This window comes from Pygoscelis adeliae, unplaced genomic scaffold, assembly GCF_000699105.1.
Source record: "Pygoscelis adeliae isolate BGI_AS28 unplaced genomic scaffold, ASM69910v1 Scaffold27, whole genome shotgun sequence".
Classification (NCBI taxonomy): domain Eukaryota; kingdom Metazoa; phylum Chordata; class Aves; order Sphenisciformes; family Spheniscidae; genus Pygoscelis; species Pygoscelis adeliae.
This window is the reverse complement of record NW_008825410.1, coordinates 5757286-5777757: the sequence shown is the minus strand read 5'-3', so window position 1 is coordinate 5777757 and position 20472 is coordinate 5757286. Positions and strand designations below refer to the sequence as shown.

General features: G+C 41.2%; 1 protein-coding gene across 1 annotated transcript in view; it reads left to right on the top strand.

Moving 5' to 3' along the window:
* Positions 1-20472, top strand: part of CUBN (cubilin (intrinsic factor-cobalamin receptor)) — a 149291-nt gene that overhangs the window by 36739 nt on the left and 92080 nt on the right. The window contains 5 exon segments of the mRNA XM_009330547.1: positions 1443-1603; positions 2135-2316; positions 2973-3129; positions 5636-5823; positions 18881-19040. Coding sequence (XP_009328822.1) covers positions 1443-1603; positions 2135-2316; positions 2973-3129; positions 5636-5823; positions 18881-19040 — 848 coding nt within the window.

Genomic DNA, 20472 nt, shown 5'->3' with positions numbered 1-20472 from the left:
TACAAACTGGAGAAAGTTATAAAAACCTGAAAGGCTTTTTCAATATTTTCTAAGTAAAGTGTTTCATTTTTTCATTTTAAAACAACAATCTGAGATTAAATTTAATCTAACTTTATTTTAACAGTTAACACCTTAATTTGAGCGAGACCTGAATTATAACAGTTTTTTTTTCCACTTTTTCACCTCGAGAACTGAAAGCATTCATTTATTGCATAAATCTAACTCTATTGTCCCTGCTCAGCAGCATTAAACAGGTTTTAAGATATGGCCAGAACATTGCTATGTGCAACTCAGCACATTTCTGTTGCCATAACTGGATTTCCAGAATGTCTCATCAAACCTGATAACCGTTAAATGGGGTAGCTAGATAAGTCTTCGGTGAGGTGCCACTCTGTTTTCTTGTCCTGAGGTGTCCTCTAATAAATTGCATTCAGTCAACTAAGAAAATTGTTCATCTGACCACAGCTGCAGAGGCTGAGATGCAAGTGAGGGGAGGTTCTGGCACAGTTCTTCAACTGCCAGTAACCTGAGACAGTGGCAAGCAGTTTAAGCTGGAAGGATGACAAGAAAATAAAGTGGCAAGGTCCAAGTAGAAATTTGTCTCAAAAGCAGATATAAACCTGTGAAAATGTAATTGAAAGTATTACTGTCCACTTAAAAAGCATCATATCAAGACCACACCCATATATAGATATAAATCTATTTATTATTTTCCTAATGACCTATCGGGTATTTGTAATATGAAAGTGCTTAAAGATAAGGTTAGAAAGCAATTGATAAGCAGGTTGTCACCGTCTTTTTTATTCCCATGAGACAGGTGCAGGTAGCAAAACAGAACATTAGATGTGCATCCTGATTACAGTATTAGAAAATATTACTGGAAATATTACTTAATTTAAAAATGGGAAATAAGTGGTTGTAGAAACAATTCTGAAGGCTAAGAAAATATTTCAAAACATGCATCATATCAGTTCTGAGAAGTGGGTTCCCATTTGTGTGGTGCAAATAAACATGTTTTTTTTAATAGGTCAGCTCATCTGGTTTTGTGCCAGGCTAAACAGTGAGAAGTGAGCAAACTGTTATTTCTTCAAATTATAAGATTACCTTTGGTTACACCAATGATTGCCACCTTGTAGAATACAGAGAAGGTCCTGCCTCTGCAGCATCAAGTCTGCTTGAGACATTTGAGTCTGTCATGGTATTGACAGACTCTGGACAGGCTGCTGAGATGCTGGGACATACCCAGTAAGCAGGTGCTTGTAGTAGGACTTCTTACTGCAAGTAGCAGGACTCCTCCACTATTTGGTAGTTGTATTGCTGTGGAAGATGAAGAGCCAGGATTAGTCTTTCCCAGGCCTGAAAGAATCCCAAGATTTTTGGTTTGTTAACATTTCTCATGGTTTCCCTCTTTGACGCAAGGTTTTTCTTTTCTATCATTCTAGAGATGGAGGCTATGAAACTTCTCCTCCTCTTGGAAAATACTGTGGTACAGACCTGCCTCCTGTTATAATCTCTCATGGTAACAAGCTGTGGATAAAGTTTGTAAGTGACATATTTGGCACAAGAAAGGGATTTTCAGCAGAGTGGGATGGTACCTCAGCAGGTAAAATGACCGCATCGAGTATAAAACCATTTTACACATCTCATTTTTGATCTTTCATTTGTATTTAATGTCTCACCTTTTCCCCCACATCTTTTCTGCTTCCCATCTTCTAAAATCTGTCTGCTAATTATATAGCAACATATATTTGTGTTGTTAAGATCAAGATACAACTTTCTTGATCCTTGGGCTTTTTTTTTCCTCCATAGGGAAGGATATGCTTTTCCCTAGACACAATGCAGCATCAACTTTCTCGTATGTTTAGGAAAGCAGTAAGCAACAATTTAATGGAGAGGTTTCTATTTGAAGATTAACTATCAATCTGGAGCACTCTTCAAATTATATAGTTAATATTTCTAGGCGCTATGGGCTCTCTTCTGCTTATAACACTGTTGGCTAAATGCAGATTTTGGGGCATCACTGAAGATGTTCAGGGCATGTGAATGAGGTCAGTAGTATGAATCTCACACATCATGTCTAATTCTCTACTCTTCTAGGTGTTAAATGTTTGTTTGGTTTCTTTGCTGTTTTCAGGTTGTGGTGGGACTTTGATGACAGCTTCTGGTGTCTTCATGTCTCCCAACTACCCTATGCCATATTACCACAATTCAGAGTGCTACTGGTTGCTCAGAGGAAACCGAGGAACCCCATTTGAAATCCAATTTGAACAGTTCCATCTACAGTATCACCCAAAGTGCAACTTCGATTACCTTGCGGTATGTACCATGTGACACTTTGCTCCATAGAAGGCAGCTGAGTATGATGAGTGCGCAGGCAAGAAAAAACACATGACCCTGGTCTTCAAACGTTTGTAAGTGAACAGACCCAGAATAGGAAAGTTCCATGCTGATATGCTACCTTCATATCACAGAGCAGTGAGAGGGAAGGCAGCAGTGTCTGTGTAGCTGCTGGTAAGAAAAGCATTTATGTCTAGATACAAAGGCCACTGAAATAAGAATCTGTCTGTATCTTTTAAATTTGCTGTGTTTTGGACCAAGGCCTTAGTATGGTCTCTTAGTAAATTACAAGGAAAAAGGCACAACAGTATCAATAACCCTATTGTTAATCCCAAATTTCATATTCGAATTGTTGTTTAAATTATTTGAATATTTTTAACAGAGTTGAAATGGAGTGGTTTTTCCCTCTTGGTGTGTAAGCTCCTCAAAACCCACCAGTACTGTATTACTGGCTTCCTGTTTTTCCACTGATTTGCTTGTTTATGAAATGCTTGTCAGGCTTCCTCTGAGCAGAAATAGAATTTAACCTCTTGTATACCCAGTAACAATTGCCTAAGCAGACATTTGTTAGGGGGAAATTACTTGGATTTGTAATACCATCAGTTTTATTAAATTCTTTTTTTTTTTCTTTGAAGGTATATGATGGCAACAGCAGTAATGCTAAACAGCTAGGTAAATTCTGTGGGAATCAGATACCACAACTCATCCATTCCAGTGGAGACAGCGTGTATGTAAAACTAAGGACAGATAGCAGTCTGCGAGGTGGAGGTTTTTTAGCTAAATACAAACAGGGTAAGTAAGTAAAAAAAGATGAGAAGAACATGTTTCTACAGTTCAGCTTGTTCCTGAAACTGCTTCTTGCAGCCCATGATCTTACCTATTCATGAGCAGAGGACAATGTATAGAGCGTATTATTGACCCAGGTTCTCTAGTCTGCTACAGCCACAGAACACAGAGTGCTAAAAATTATCTGCTCATCTACCCATGATGGAGATTATCTCCTCCCTAGAAGAAAGCTGGGGAGGTGGCTCTGCTTCTATTATGTGCACCAGTGAGTGGCACTTAACCACTTCAGATTTAGTCAGAATAACAAGTGTTGGAAGTCCATAACAGGGTAGACTGGACTGTTCTTGCTCTTCTGCTCACCCAGTCTCCTGACTTTTTAACAGAGAAGGCAGATGGAACAAGCTTCTCTGCTTGTCTAGCTGCTTGTGAGGCAGGATGGCAAAGGATAAGTGAGTTACCCTCAGCCATCCTGGATCATTGTGGGGCTTAGGATCATTTTTTATATCTTATGGTAAGGGTCACATTTTTCTTGCAAACATTTTTTTGTAAAATAGTTCTACCCCAGAAATATCAGAATAATAACATTTGGAGAAAAATCCAAGAAGATACATAACAAATTAAAGTTATTTTGTTCCCAGTCATAACCTTGAATATTGTCCCGGTGTTTACTTTTCTCCTTATGCACTCTAGCATATATGGTTAAATGCACATTGGAAGATAAGGAATTTTACCACATACAAAATGATTTGCAAGCATCTTTGGTACCCTAAATATGTCATGCCCAGTTGATAGAGATTGCTGTAGGTTTATAGACTTATAGCATTATAGAATTATAGAATTAAGTTGTCCTAGGTTTGGACAATAGTAAATGGATTTAAAAAAAAAAAGCTTTCATCCACACATGGCGCATACAGTAATTAGAAGAGTGAGGGAGCTTTGGCTCCCTCATTCCTTAAAGATATCACAGATTCATCTACCAAGTACTTTTCAGACTGCAAAATCAAGACATTATATTAGAAAAGGGTTCCCCCCACTTTCATTAATTAAACAGAAAGAGCACTTTCAAAGCACGCAGATGTAGAATCTGAGCTATCAGATAATGTGATCTACACTTTACATTCATATTTAATTCTTGAAAATGCATCAGAGAAAGCTTTCAATGGCTTGCCCAAAAGCTAAAATTATGTAGGAAGCGGTGGTATAAAATAAGGATGCTTAGATGCCAGATGCATTTACATGTACATGAAAGAAATGTAATGATGAATGGGAGAACATTGCAAAAGAAAACATGGTATCAAGTTAACATTCAAAGGCACCTTTGTGTCTGATATGTTTCTAATAAAATCCTGATGGCAGGGGGTAGCAGCTTTTACCCATCTTGCGTTCTTCAAAATCCATTTTGTGCTCTTCATCCTTTCAAACAGTTGTATGCTTCAGTGTAGCTTTGCAGACAAGCTTCACTCCACCTGACCCTGACCTTCAGCTATATCCTGAGCATTTTGAAGTCCTAAAAACAGAGACCTTGCTGCTCTGTAAATCATTTGGAAAGAATCAAAAAAATTTGCAGGAGGTAGGTGTATTATCCCTAGTGACAGACAATAGAAGAGTTTTGCAAGTAAATCTCAGCTATTTCTGCTGTTCAAATGCTGCAGATTTGCTGTACAAAGCAAACAGCCTGTCCTGCTCCCCACCTCCTGCCCACTTCTTCTCTGCTCCTGACACACATTGTATGCTGTCTCCAGATGAGGGATTGCCCCCATTGGTATTTTCTGTCTTTAGTGAAAGTTGGATACAGGAAAATGAGACTCACTGACCTAATGCCGTAATTGTCATTTCACTCTTTATCTAGTTTAGTTTCTTTTGCATTTTCTCTGCATTTCAAGGAAAGCTCTTATTATTCCAGGTGAGTGTCCAGTTCTTATACTAGGATGTTATTGGATGACTCATAAGGAAAATCATGGCTCCATTTTAAAGAATTTCATGGTTACTTCCAGTTCCTGGAGTTAGAAAATCCAATACAAGTAGTGTATTTGCCTTTTGTTTTTTTAACCAATGATTATTTTTTTTTTCCAGTTTCCTGAAATAAACCACTTTAATCCATTAGACAATCTTTGTTGAGCACCCTCCCCAAATTGTTTCAAATGACAGGGCAAATTTCTATTATTAGTTGAAAAAAAAAAAAAAAGAAAACATGTTTCAGGAATAACCATGTATTTAGAATTAAAGAAAACTGCCAAAAAATATACATACTACATATACTGATGAGTCTGCAAGTGTCAGAAAAGGACATAATAGAGCTGAAGGATTCAAGTTTGGAAAGTCTGGATTTTGTTTGCAACATAGGCAATTTGTTCTTCAATAGATCACAATTCTCTTTCTGCATGATTTCTCTAATCTGTGAATAAAAACATTTCTCATATTGTAATGCTATCAGTAACTTCAGTTAGTAATTTTCTGAGATACTGGCTTAATAAGCACTGCACAAATATAATTTATTATCACTTTTTTTCAGTTTGCCATGAAGTACTGACTGTTAATCGTAGCCATGGCATATTGGAAAGTTTGAATTATCCAAATAATTACCCATTAAACGAGCACTGCCACTGGACTATCCAAACTACAAAGGGGAACACACTCAACTATAGCTTCACAGCCTTTGATTTAGAAGACGGATCTGACTGTGACCGTGACTTCTTGAAGGTACGTACCCAGATTCTAGAAACAAGAAAAATCAGGTCTTCTCCAATAAAGAAAAGCAATAAGGATGCAGAAGACCAAGAAGAAGTTTATCTTATCTAAATTTAGCCATTAAAACTCAAGTGTTGTCCAAATGATTCATCCCTATTTTCTCCATGATCAGTGGGGTGTGAAGCATTGCCAGAGAGCACTTCATCCTACCTTAAGACAGGTGTCTGCAATAGGGAGGATGAATCACTTTGCAGGTGCCTAGACTTGCTATAAAGAGTCTAGCTACCACCTTAGATTAGATGCACTGGCTTTTATGGGTGAAGTGAGATATCATGATTCCAGCTTCATGTAAAGAAGAAGAAATCCTGGTATTAGTAAATTGATTGCAAAAAGGCAATGAGCCCAATTATTTTCCTCTTGTTTTTATCTGAGAAGGAGTGGGGAATGTTAAAAAACTTTAAAATGTGTTATTTCTACATTTTTAAAGGGAGGGTTGCTGTGTCTTCTGTTTATATTTTCCTTTTCATAATTAATCTGCTTCTTCAAAGGGATTGAAAGAAACTGAATTTACCCACAAACAAAATGAGAAATTTTTAGCCAAATAAAACCATCTAGTCAATCTAAAGCCAAGTATCCTTTATTTTCATTTCCTCAAAAATTTTATTTCTAGGACAACTGAAACAATATTTTCTCTCAGTTTTGTACTTTGTACTGTGGAAAGTAGAGTGTAGTCATGGTCACTGCTATACTGAGGATTATAATCTCCTGTCTACAGTTTCGCTGTTATGCTGAACGAATCCATCCTTCAGATCTCACCCTTGTACAGGATGCCAGTATGTAGCCCCTGTGCTCTACTTAGGTTTTGCACAAGAGGAATTGAAATTTAGAGAAGTGTTAGAGAAGGCTACTTACAGCCAAGGAGAGGGCTAAGGAACAGAGCCCACGTTTCTGGGGATACTTACTTACACTGGGGTCTTGCAGAAGGTCCAGCAACAGGCCTGGTGATGGGCTAATCTATTCCCTCTAGACATCCTCCCTTGCTACCTCTATGCCAGCTTTCACAGCTCAAAATTGGTAATAAACTGGCAAAAGTGGTGTTCTTCCTGCTTTCTTCTCTTTGTGGTCAGGAATGGAAAGAAAGAATAGACGTGAAGAAAATAAACAAGGGGCACTGTATTGAAAGCTGTTAAACCCTGGTTCATTTTTGTGAGGAGGCTGGAAAGGAAACATTGGAGCCAAGTGGAGAGGCCAGTGCTAGTCGCAAGATGCTTTAAGCCCTTGATCCATGAAAAGCAGGAGCCCTGCACACAGGAGCCAGCCAGTGAGGAGCAAGAAACTTGCCAGAAAACACTATTCTAGGTGTAAGTCAAGGCTGGAGGAATAGTGCCAGAGGCAAGGACCTGACCCAAAGCACTTAAAAGGATAGAAATAAAACATATCGGAGGGAGTGAGGAGACAGGGAGCAGAAAAGTACTTGCACTCTTTGTTTTAACAATTTTTCAGTGCTTCCAATCAAAGAAAATACAGACTGAAAGAGGTATAAAGAGGAAAACGCAAGGGAAAAACAGTGTCATGAAAGTGTGTTAAGGAGGATTTAATTTGCAATTCATGTGGCATTACTTACAAATCTTTCTCCAAGTGCCATTAAGAAATACCACTTGGAAAAGATGTTCTCATTTGGTTGTTGCATGCTGCATAAATATGTGCCGTAGTGTAAAAAAGAGAACAAGGTTGAACCAGCCAGGAAACTGAATAGTGTTTGCTCCCACCCTGCGTCTTGCGAAAGGGGAGCATGTTGGCAAGGCTGTGAGTGCTCTGTGGTGTAGGGGAAAGGGGGAATCATCTGGAACAAGCATGCAGTTCACTTTCTAAGCAGACTGCAGATATTTGGGACTTTTCTGTCTGAAATCCATGTGGAGTCTGACGCCACTGCAAATTGGAAAAAAGGTTAATAAAAAAACCCCCAACTCATAGCTGTTCAGCTAAGATAAATTGCTTTACTGCCACATGCTAGTTTTGAGGTTCTTTTATTACAGAGAGGCCTAAAAGGGGAAAGCTCTGATGCCCTGGCTGAGTATAACACTGAGAAAATAGAGATATAATCCTGTTCACTGTAGTCCAAGTGGGTGGTGCATGGGCCATGTGCCAGAGCCCTTCACCATTTTCTTGGAGGAAATGAGAAGCTGCTGCTCAGACAGTTTCTATGTAGCTACACTCACAAAGTGGAGTGGCCACTGGTGCTGATCAGGTGCTCTTTTTCCCCAGGAGCTTTTAGGTGCCCCTTTTCCCATCTTCTTTTGGGTTTGATGGCAGCAGCTTTCCCACCTCAGCCCCTTGCAGGAGGCAGTAACACCCTACTTATCTTCTCAGTTTTGTGGCAGCCCTGATAGTAGCAGCCTGGTGCTCAGTGGCAGCTAGCACATGGCAGGCTTGGTGACAGTATTTGCTGCTACTTGCTGGGAGGCTGGGGATGGGAAGGACAAGAGTTAGCTGTTAGGTTGGATTAGGTGATGATCACAGTTATGGTGGTAGATGGAGTAAGGGAAAGTGATACGTGATGGAGAAGGACAAGATTAAGTGTTGCAGAGGTGTTATGGCAGAGAGCTGACCTGCCTGAGCAAAGTACAATCAAGAAATGGCAGTTGCAAAAAAGAATAGCAGAGCTGCTTTTAAAAGTCAGTGGGAGAAATAGATTTAATGCATGTGGACGTATTTTTATGACATTGCAAATGTCTCAAACTACAGCTCTGATTTTTTTGAAATCTTTCTGAATTCTGAAGGAGAAAATCATGGTGCTTGGTGGAGTAGGGACAGCTAGACTGGGCAAGCTGCATTCCTGAGTACTGCTGGACCTGGCCCACTGGAAACTGTGGTTTTGGTCCCAGTCTCCATACTGGAAAAGGGCCTGTTCTTCAGCTTCGTGTTTAGTTATGACTTACACTTCTGACCCAAACCCACATGTAGTATACAAGAGCATTTTGCCTCATGACTAATTCAGTCTGATATACACAGAATATATTAATTTGCTATTTGCTCCCTGGCTTAGTCCACATATGAGTCAGAAATTAAATATGTAGAATAATGACAAAACCAAAAGTTTCTACACACAGGTATTCCTAGTGGTTGTCAGTTACCAAAGATATTATAATCACTTAGAGCAAATAACTGTTTCGAATATATGACAAGGAAAAAGATAGTTAGATGTCCAAAGAGTACAAGTAAGTGCAAGTACAGTGCGTGGCTGTCCCAGACTGAAATGCAGCCACAGCTGTACAATGAGGAGTCAGCCATGTATTGTGTTACCTATTTCCTTTTCTCCTTTGATCATGGGATGCTCCTTGTGAGCCAGACCACAGTTTGCAGCAGCTGGTTGGCGTTACTCATGGTGAGCAGCATTCCCCCTCTGCAGGGAGCCTTGAGTGACTCTGAGTCGGTCTGGCCTGGACAGGGCCTGCATCTCCACCGCTTCAGCACATACAACTATTTATACCTCTGTCAAGTAGGAAGGAAAAAGCCCTGTTCTTGTGACTTGGTGGCAATTTTCTGCCCCTGTGCATAGGTGCCAGAAATTGAGAAGGGGCAGTGTGAGAGGGAGGCAAAACTGCAGTTTTTATAATGTCAGTCTCTAGCGTGAATCTCATATGAGCACTTTCTCAGCAAATGAGCAGCATGCAGTGTTTCATGGCCTGTCAGAGGATGTTGGCTCATTGCTAGTAATGCTCACAGGATGTGTGACATTTTGGAAGGAGCTTTACAGCACAGTTTCAAGAATATGAGATGAATTGCTTGTGATAAAGACATGTACAGAAGTGGCAATGATATGATACAAGGCATACCAAATAGCAGACTGTTTCCTAGAGATGCTGCACTAACTGTAATTAGATTGGATGGTCTTTAAATTATATTGCGTGCTGTGACTTGGCTTAATAACCTAACATTAGTCTTTCTAGAGGAGTCATCAGGCTGTAGCCAGTGAGATATTGCAGACAATGACATAGAAATGTCATTCCTTCCTCTACATTCACCAGGTTATTAGCTGAACAAGCATATATTTAACTCCCCATCTTTAATGATGAATTACCTTCTTATTTAGTATGACAGAACATAATCACCACAGAGGCAAAGCTATTTTATAAGTAAGGAGAATGTCATGTTATTGCCCTGAAGATCAGAGTCTTGCAGTAGGACTGAAAGTCCTTTCTTATCCAAGAAAAATATGATTTGAAAACCACTAATCTTTCTGTCCTTCAATGACAATCTCCCTCTATGTTCTTCTGCTCAGAAAGTACAACCATCCCTTGAAGTCCAGCCTGTTTAGCATCTGCTTCTATAAGTACAGGGAAGACCTTGCCCAGCCTTTTGCAAGATGCCACCAGCCTGAGAAGCAGATAATAAAATTGTGTCATGCAGCAAGACAAGTTTCAGAGCGCTCTGTTTGAGTCTCACCCCTTTGGTCTGTGCAGCATGTTAGTCGTCTAGTGGCAAGGATGGAATTATCATTGGGTTAATGCAAAAAAACATCTTAAGGGGGCAAATGACTGCCTGATAACAACAGTAGCCTTCCTTCTGCTGCAGGGTAGGACAGAGTTCCTATCTGGAATAAAGCACTTCCTTGCTTGCTTACTGCCAGTGTACTTAAGCAGTCCAGACTCTTTCAGCAATTAGGCTCAGGGTGGTTAAAATACCATTGCATCCTTGTATGTGGAATATTATCAAATGAGTACAGTAATTAATATGGCATCTGCTCCTGAGAACTGTTTAATTTCCTTCTGGTGGTAACAGGATATGTCCTTTTTTTTTCTTTTTTAAACCACAGTAGCATTCCAGGGATGTGCCATAATATCCTTTTTCTCCATCTGGGAATACTGCATTAGATAATTGTCACTTGCACTCAGCTGGTCATCCTCTTTTTTTATTAGCTTATCATAGGGAAAAAAAAAGCTTACCCTGTTTCTAGTTTTATTCCCTTTTGTACTTGTAATTAGTAAATATGCTTAAACCATATTAGGAGATTAACATTATTACGTTTTATTCATGAGTGTGTCTTTTTAAAGTGCTGCAGGAATTCTCCAAGCACAGAGAATGGCTTTGCTTATGGCCATGCATTGATTTACAAAAAGTCACCGGTAGTATATCACCCTGGGGAAGCAGATGATATATTAAATATACCCATCCAGGTTCTGCATACAGACATCAAATTACAGCCTGCTGGCCAGACTGCAGTGGTATCCATTAACGTATTACCATGCAAGCTGGCAGCATGCCAGCCCATCCCTGGATTCCTTCAGGAGTTTATGGGCCTCCACAAGAAGTCCTTCAGTGTAAGACAGTAAGGATAAAAGCTACAATTCTCCTTGGGTTTCTGTGGCAGGCCTCACCATTGGTACACAAGGAAATCTTAGCCCTTGCACTGATTTTCAGTGAGAGATCTGGATACTCAGAAGGAGAGTGTCGGGCCAAAAGCTGCCCACCCTAGACAAGAATGGTTCAGGGCTCAGATTTTTGTTTTCCCAATTGCCTGCATTGCCAGAATCAAAGTACACTTTGGCTTTGCTGTTTGAAAGGTTACTTAGAAGCAGACCTACAAATGCGCACACAAAACCCCTCACCCCTCAAGACAGCTAAATTTGTCAGTGATGAAAGTTGCATGGTGCCTACAGAAACCTCAGATGACAAGAAGCACGAGTGAAGCCAGCACAGACTCTGCTCTTGGACTCACAAAGTGAGTCAGACCTTCATGGACTCAGCGTTTTCCACACCCTGCCAGCTCAGAGCAATGTGACTTTGCCTGTACCTTCAGGAAAAAGTATTGTACAATGAAATGACTGTGAAATACTACCATATGATGGTAGTGTGCATGCCCCTTGTTGGGGAAAGGGCACTAGGGACTCATCTGGTTGCAGATGGATTCTTCTCTCCTCTGTTCTCCTTCTGTATTCCAAATTTTTCTGGAAAGCCTGGCCAGCATCTTTGAGACTGTGCAATGAAGTGGCTTATCCCACTCAGCACAGGCATCACAATACGAAATTACGTGGTGGCTGGAGAAACCCCATCTGAATTGGTCAAAGCTTCCCCTCATCAAAGGGAAGCCCCCAGACGACTCAGAGAAAACCACACCAGACTTTGAGGAAGGTCTTGTCCCTCCCCTCCCTGTTGTTCCCATGAGCAGGCGGTTTTGCTTTCCTGAAAGCTTAAGAGGCAGGAATATTTCCCTTTTTTCCCCATCTTCATTTGCCGAGACCAAGCTGCAGCTCTTCTCAGTTGCCATAGTTATGCATGATGCAAATTTTCTCAAATGGGGGGGATTCCCAGAGTAGATCCTGCCCTCTCTGGCCTCTGATGGTGTCAGTGTGATGTTTGCTTGCACTGGCAGTTCAGTTCATCTGGGCTGGCAAAGCACGTGGGGAGCAGCACTCAGCCCTGCACGTGAGTCAGCAGCACTGCAAACTGCTCAGATTCCCCTGGGCTTTTCAGAGCAGGCACACCTTCTCCATCCCCCCTACCCCGATTGCTGTGTCCCTAGGCACAGCCCTGCCTCTTTGTAAGGAGCTTTTCCCACAGTAGCAGCTTTCTGCTGAAGAATAACTTTGGAAATATTATTGTCCCAAGCTCAGAAGTATCCTGCTCCTTCACCACGAGTGGATTCTCGCTGTAGAGGAACCGCCGCAATTTCTGAGACATTGAGGAAAGCACTCTACCAAAATAGCTGCGGCCTTGTGACCAAGCACGTGTGATCCCGCTACCACAAGGGTGTGGATCCGCAAGCAGCCCCTTGGTTGGCAAAGGCAGGAGAGACACTTCAGGGACCTGTTTGGATGTTGGCCATGAGAGCAAACCTCTGCCTGTACCTCAGGGAGAGGCATGGGGTCAGGAGCAGTACAAGCAGCAGCCTGGGTTTGCCCCAGGCAATGGAGCCATTATTTGAGGTCAAAGAACCCACAGTGGTTAGCAGAAAGGCAGGCTTTGCAGAGGCACTCCTGCACTGGACTGCCTTGCTTTTGACTCAGCCTGCTTTGTCTTGCATGCATGGGTGAGACTCCAGGACTGCCCCGTTGCAGGTGGCTGGGACCTTCTCCATCCAGACAGCATGGTGATTAGGTGGAGGTGCTTTCCTAATACAGACTTGAGGATTTAAAATATCATGCTGAACAAATAAGGTTTTGAGTGCAGGTCTTAGGGTTGACTGACTAGGTGGATGCCTCCTAGGCATTCCTTTCTTAAACAGCAGTAGTTTCCTACTCCTATATCTAAAACAATTTTAAAATTTCATCCAAAGATACACCCTGCATTTCTTACATTCTTATAATAAATCCAGAGCCTTGCCAAAGAAAATTATTATTTCTATATCATTTGCAGAAATAAACCTTTCCTAGAAAGACAGGAATGAGCAGATTTGCCTGTAGTTAGAAATTCTTGTTTTCTTTGAGAAGGTAGTAAGTGGTAATGTAAGAGATGAAAAATTCTTTTTAAAAAATATCACTGCAGTCCAGTGTGGAATTTAACTTTGCTTGAAACTTTCAAAGGGCTCTGAGTATTTCGGGCTCAGGTTACGAGACAAAACATAGACTCAGATACAACTCTTACTATTGAAAAACTAGATGTTTATACATTTCCATATGTTAGATAAATCCCAGCAAGATTAACCAGTGTGCCTATATGTCTAGTGATGCACGATGTCAAACTCCATTGTACTATGGAATAAAATGGTTAATTAGTGGAAGTGTGTCATTGTGTGGAGACAAGAAAGTTGCCTACGGTGGTCAGAGCAAGGAGTTTTGTCAAAGGTCGTCTAGGGCATAGACATATTTAAATAATCATATTAAAATATTATTTAGAATGAGTTCTTAAGGAGGGCTTTTTTCTAGTGGCAATTGCAAACACTTCTCATCATGCAAGCACGAACATAACCTTATTTTGTTCTCCTGTTTGTGCAGAAATAACAAGGCTCCACACAGTAAATCGCTCAAAGTTTTAAGCTGCCTTTGTTTCTATGAAAACTATGTCACCGTGGTGCTAAGCTCGCGCAATGTGCCACATCCTGGAGCTTTAGTTTGTTGTTTTTTTCTCTGGCTGACAGACCTGCAGGTTCTTAAGCTTGCACTCTAGTTCTTCTAGAAGGAAATGTGTTGCCTGGAAATGGATTATTTTTATTTAATTCTTGCTTTAACAGTTAACGGTGATCTCACTTTGGAGTGCATTCTGTTACTTGTCTGGTTTTTGCTTCATTTTGTTTTCTGGCAACATATTTGTTGCGATGCCATCAGAATTTCCTTTTCAAAAAACGACCCGTTCAGGAAGAGCTGCTCAGATACCTGTAATCACTGCCTCTAGTGTTTAGATCAGACAAAACAATCCCATATCAGGTTTCCCACTTCTAAGAGGAAAGGGGTACTTGTGTGTGTTAGAATAGCTCTTCGAGGATGTCCTAGAGGCTCTGGCAATGGGTGGGGCACTCGCAGCTATGCTGATCTGATCCAAGGAGCAACCTCCTTTTCCAAGTTCTGCAAATACAGCCCAGGCTGTTGCTGTTGGTCCCCACAAAAAGGCTTTCAGACTGCAAAAAATTTGTTTCAAGACTCAAATTGAGACAATTATTGATATAATGACTCATAATTATATAATGAATTAATGACATCTGATAATAGAATTATTTACAGTACCATAAAAATGAGAACTGTCAATATTCATAGGATGGATTTTCCCCTCATATGAAACTGAAAGTTTGTCTTTGAAGACTCCATGATCTCTGGATCAAGACTATGTGTTGTGCCTAACTAATGTATGTGAGCAGCTTTTTTCCAGAGCAGGTTAGGCTGGGGGTTTTCCTTTATAATGATTTTCCTGATGAAAAAAGTGCCTTTTCACAGAAATAAAGTTCTCCAAGAGAAAATTGAAATTTTGCCCTAAAAAAAAATTGGTTTCCTGTCAAGAAAACTGAACAGATGGAGTCCCACTACCTGTCTGGAAGGCTCCTGTCAGTCTCACTTTGCAAGAAGGAATAAGCTTGTCAAGGCGCTTGGCTAGAAAAATGTCCCTGCTTCAAGTATGCCCAAATGGAACACGTTCAAAGTTTCTTTCCTCCCATTTGTTTGAGATCATTATTTCTTTCCATGCAGCAGAAACTCCTTTTTCCGGTCATCTCCGTCCTTGAGCCCTTGCTCCAGTTCTGGCAATGAGCTTCTCTGTGACACGGGTCATGCTGCTTTGCTCTGCTCCTCCAAAGAGAGGTGAACATCTGTGGCCTCCAGAGCATTATTACTGGTGTCAGCGACATATTTCCAGGCTGAAGAGGCAGAAAAGCCAAAATGTAATACTGGTGACCATGGTGTCTCCTCTGGGAGAGCCACCCAAGCCAAACCCTTCCCGCAGCCTAGGCTAGTCCTGCTGTCCCAGCCCCACTCCAATGTACAGCAGATGGTTTTCAGCTGCCACTTTGCTGCAGGGCAGCCCTACAGCTTGATTCATCCCTTAGAGAGCTAGTACCTCCCCTTTTTACTTTTGTGTCAGCCTATATGCTTGCTCCTGGGCAGCCTGATAAGGAGTTTCTCTTAACGGTTACTGAGCCCATGCCTAATCGTTCGTCTGAACGTACTGCACCCCCGCCTGGGCCCGGTGCCGGGGTGCAGGCTGATGAAATGGAACACTGCGGGTTCTGCTGGGCAATTGCTTCAGTTAAAGAGGCGGGGCTAAGGATCTGAACGTGTGTTGCAGATGTTTGCATGTTTTGCCTGTTGAATTGTCTGCCAAAATCATTATGAAGCCCTTGGATTTTCTGATGGAGGCTAAAAGGTCTGAACAAATAAATAAATTATGAAACAAATATCTACACAGAATGGGAGCAAGCGCTTTCTTCCCAATGAGTAGCTGGAAGGGAGCCCAATCCCCAGTTCCTAGAGTAAGCATAGTACCAGAGCAACTAATAAACTGCCCCAAAATTCAATTGTCTTGCACAGACCAAGGGAGTACCTAGCCTGGGGAAGAACCTTCCCCTCGATTCGCGGCAGTTTAGGATAGCACAGCTGACAAAGCAGGCCCTTAAACAAGAAACACTGTCTCAAGAGATCAGAAGAGAAATTGTGGCTCATGAGACCTGTGTTCAGCTTCAATTTCACTTGCCCATATTTGTGTGAGAGCAAAATGTGGTTTGAGAAGTTCAAAATGCCCTGTGAAAACACACAGCTGTTCCCTTCATTTAGACGTGAAAGACAGCTTGAAAAACCCACTGTAATTCTAGCAGTCGTGCTCTGCCTCTCTCAATGAGTTACAGCTGGCCAAGCACTCGAATTTCCTGTGAAACTCTGCTCTGAACCCAGACCCACGGGGCAGCACGGCATGAAGGGATTGCCATAGTAACCATTCTTTGTGTCTCAAAAAACTGACGGACTGTTTTCAGGGGAAATTACATAGAAATGTGACATTCGCTGTCTTAGATAAAAGTAACACTCCCCTGATGAATCAAAATTGCAGGACACTCACGAAGGTTTTTTTTTTTTGTTTGGATTTGAAAGTTTCTGGGTATGATTTAGTCCCTAGTTCTTTAGAATGGTTTTTCATTTGTAATCACTGAAGCTAACGGCCGATCACTGAATATGTATCTTAACACAGTTTTTGCTTCTGTTCAGAGCACAGATTCATGATCTCCACATTGATTCATTCTTCCCCATTCATATTTTTCTGGTGTAAGATTTCCATGGCTTGAATCCACAGAAATATGAGTAGTATATACCACAAAGCTGTCGAAGGAAGTAGTGCTATTAAAAAAATCTAATTGGATCTGACTTTATTTCATTTTGCTGAACTTAAGCCATAAAAGAATGTGTAAAGCTCTCAGCCTGACTTGGAGGAAGGTCATAACTGTAATGCTGGGCATGGGACAGCTCATCTGTCTGTCAGGCGGTCCTTCAAGCTTTACATTTGGAAATAATACAGATGGATGTTCAACTTCTTAACATCTAATCTTTATGAAAATTTCATATCTATTATGAAACACATCTGATCAAGGTGTGATCAAGCTGGCAAGAACTACCAGCAATGGTCTGCAATTAGAAACTCTCAAGCTTTTCTGATTTCATCTAGAGAAACCATACCAAACGGAGTGATAGTTCTCAAGTTCCAATACACTTCTCATGGTCTGAGCCTTTCATTGCATTAGAGGATTGAAAACCTTGGAATATTACCATAGAATTATTCCTGCAATTTGTGCCTAACTTCTGGCTGAACTACATCCAATTTATTTTTTATTAAAAAAAAGACATTAAAACTAGACTGTCTGCTTGAGGATTTGAAACCATTTGAGTAGATTTCTTGGCCCCAACTATGTCTTAAATCAACAACAAGATTTCTGAAGTTTCTGCAAGACCAACGTCTTGAACAGAAAAGCTGAGGGTTTAATTACTCATTCCATATGTGAGTCTGCTAGAAGACGTGTGCAAAAATTAGTAGCTAGCATGGTTAATCAATGTTTACTGTAATATCATACTTCCATACTATGCGTGTTGAGTGTAGGAGAATTCTTAGTGGAAACAGAGGTATTTGGAAAAGAGATTTGAATGGAGAGCAAAGATAAATAAACCTTGGCTGTTTTTCTAGAGATCATAGATTTGATTCTTTGCATGGAGAGAACTTTACGGTGATGGCTTCAGAACAGAGAAAAGTTTTTGCTGAAATTCTGAAAGGAAGCATGCCAAAAATTCACAATGAGAATGTTCAGACATGGTTTCTGTGCCAGTAATTTGCTGGGTTGTGTTAGGAAGATGTGCTCTGTGAGATAGAAGATCAGATGAACTGTGGCAAAGTGATAAAAAAGCACAAGGGTTGCTGTTTTTCTAAACTTTAAGAATCATAGTAACAAAAGGAGAAATAATAAAGCAACTCCTAACTTGGCAACAACTGGCAATCTGGTATCATAAGTCAAAGGTAATTTAGCTGAAATGTCTCATTTTTACCAGTTTTGCAAAAATTATACACCTCACCCCTGAAAATTGAGACTGAGCATTGGGATATTTAGTGAGGAACGTAGATGCATATTCAGTGTGATTTACTGGATTTGAAAAAAGTCACAAAACTTGGATTTGAAAGACCCTTTAAACCTGTTAGGAGACAACTAATGTAAAAAGGCTTAAAAGCTCTAAGCGTCCACTATCACCCCATCAAAACATGTATTAAGTTTTTTCATTTCAATGTGAGTGTATGACTAAGTTCAGATTTCAAGATATAAATACAGGAATATTTCCTTAGCATTTTATTTGTTTGGGCTTGGGCTTTTGGTTGGGTTTTTTTTGAGTGGTGATGTTTTAAGAGTGGGATGGAGGATTTCTCATCTGTGTTTGGGGGACAGAAAGATTTTCAGGCTGGCCACATCTGCCAACACACTGACTGTCAAAATAACATCATGTAGAATAGAATACGACTAGGAGATCAAACATAAAGTGTTTCTAAGTACAAAAGTTCAGAAAGCATGACTCAGTCCACTTCTCCTCCAAAGCAGGACACTAGCATAAGATCATGAAACAATACATAAACACATGTGAAGTTTGCCTTGTGGTTTTTGAGGATCTACTTTGCTTTTGGTTTTCAGTTTGTCCTCACTACTCTGGGAGGCCCTGGTGATGCTGCCTGCTTGGTTTTCTCTGTCACAAGTTCAATCAGTCCTGAGGGCTGCACCTGAGTGCAGTCTTAAAGAAATGGAGATGTAAACAGAGTTGTCACTGGGGGATTTGGAGGCACTGAGCACAGTCAAATCAGATCCATGACATCCCCTTTTTCTTTTTATTTCAGTTCATTTTCATTTGCCCTTTATCTTCTTCCCCAGCAACCCCCAATACACACCAAAACAGAAACAGCAAATCCATCCTACTGTACACAGTGTGCAGCCAGGTTTAAAGACATATTGCAGTTATATTTGCTCATCATTTCATCCAGATCTTTCCACGCTCCCCAGAGCTCATATTGCTGTGCAAAGGTGGCCAGTGCAAGAAGTCTCACTGCTTTTTCTTTGACATCCTGTACAAAACATTAAGAACTGGGGAGCTGCTTTTTACTCACTGGGATATTTTTTGTTTCATTTCAGCTCTATGATGGGCCTGATACACAATCCAACCTGATAGGCACTTTCTGTGGACAGTCTCTTCCAATGGCAGGGAGCACTACAGGGACCAGCCTTCACGTGGTGTTTTATTCTGACGGACTGAACACTAGAAGTGGGTTCCAGATGCTGTGGCATGTAAATGGTAAGTTAACCAGGTTTCCTCTGGGAAGGTATGTTTCCTTCTTCCCTGTATGTGTAACGGAGTCCCAGCTTATGCCACCCTATGTCAGCTAAGTAGAAATAACCCATTACAGCTCTAAAAACATCGCATTTCCTCATAATTCCTCAAATACTTTCCCAGTGGATGTTTCTGCATGTGCACACCTTCGAAGATCATCAGTGACCAGACACTGAGAGCTGTTAGTGAAATATGCTTTCTTTTGCAGGAATAGGCACAGGGATGAGGGGCATCTGCAGAATTTCTGTACTGAACAGGATATATATGCTATTACAGGGGAACTGTGGGTGACTTGGACTTTCTAATGGGAAACAGCCCTCAGTTTGCTCCATTCCTATGGGCTTGTGTTTTCTGTGCAGGCTTCTCTCTAGTTTTATTTAATGGTGCTTGTTTTCTTGGGTAGCATGTTCACTTCCAGCTGCCCCCCACCCCCTTCTCTGCGTGAAACAACATGGGCGAGGATGTGCTTTGGGTGTTTTTTCTCTTGTTCTTGCATGTCACGAAGGCTGTCACAGGCCTCATTAAATAGGCAAGCATACATGCCAATTAATTATAAACAAATCAGTTACTGACTGTACAACTGTGAACTATGTTTGCAGTTTCTTCATAAGTGAGGATACAAATGCAACTTTTTCACTGCTTATTTAACAGCAATATTGGACTGTAACAAGATTAAATTGTGTGCCATTGTACATCCCATCAAAGAGGATCCAACCTTGAAAATAATTAAATCGCCACAGTTGCCCTGTCTGTCTAATCAGTTCACACCATTCAGCTTTGACAGCATTGTAAAGCAGCTGAAATCGGCTGCAGAGGCCCCACTGTGGGTTGCTGAGGTGTACGGCATGCTATACATTGTTTGAATAGGAGCTCCTCTGTGCTACCACAGACTGCTGGCGTTTGCGGGCTCCCAAAGGGCTCTCGTCGACTAGACAGTGGTGTTGTGTATTCAGCAGAGGTCAAGGAGCATTTCTGGGCAAAGGAGGGACATATGCGGGAGGAGTGAGATGTGTGGCAGGAGCCAGCAGGGGAAGTGCTGCAGCACAAAGGTACGTTCTTGTGCTTCGAGGTGATGTCATTCTGGGACTGCACAAAAGAAGAAAAAGTGGAGGCTTTTATGCACAGCCAGATGACATCAGCTCCATATAGTAGTCATGGTGCTGGGTTAACTTTCTTTTCTAAAGCTCTCAAAGCTTTCCAGAATCTGCCTGCGTGGTAAGCACTCTTACTTCCCGTTCTCTCCAGCCCTCTCCCACCCCCTCACACTCCTTTTTTGCACTACACATTCACTTCTGTGTCAGCTGGCCCTGCCCCTCTGTTAGTTCCTGGACATTAAACTGCAGCCTAATGCTGCACAGGGCCCAGACTGCTAATAAGGGGCTGTGTCTGAGTGGCA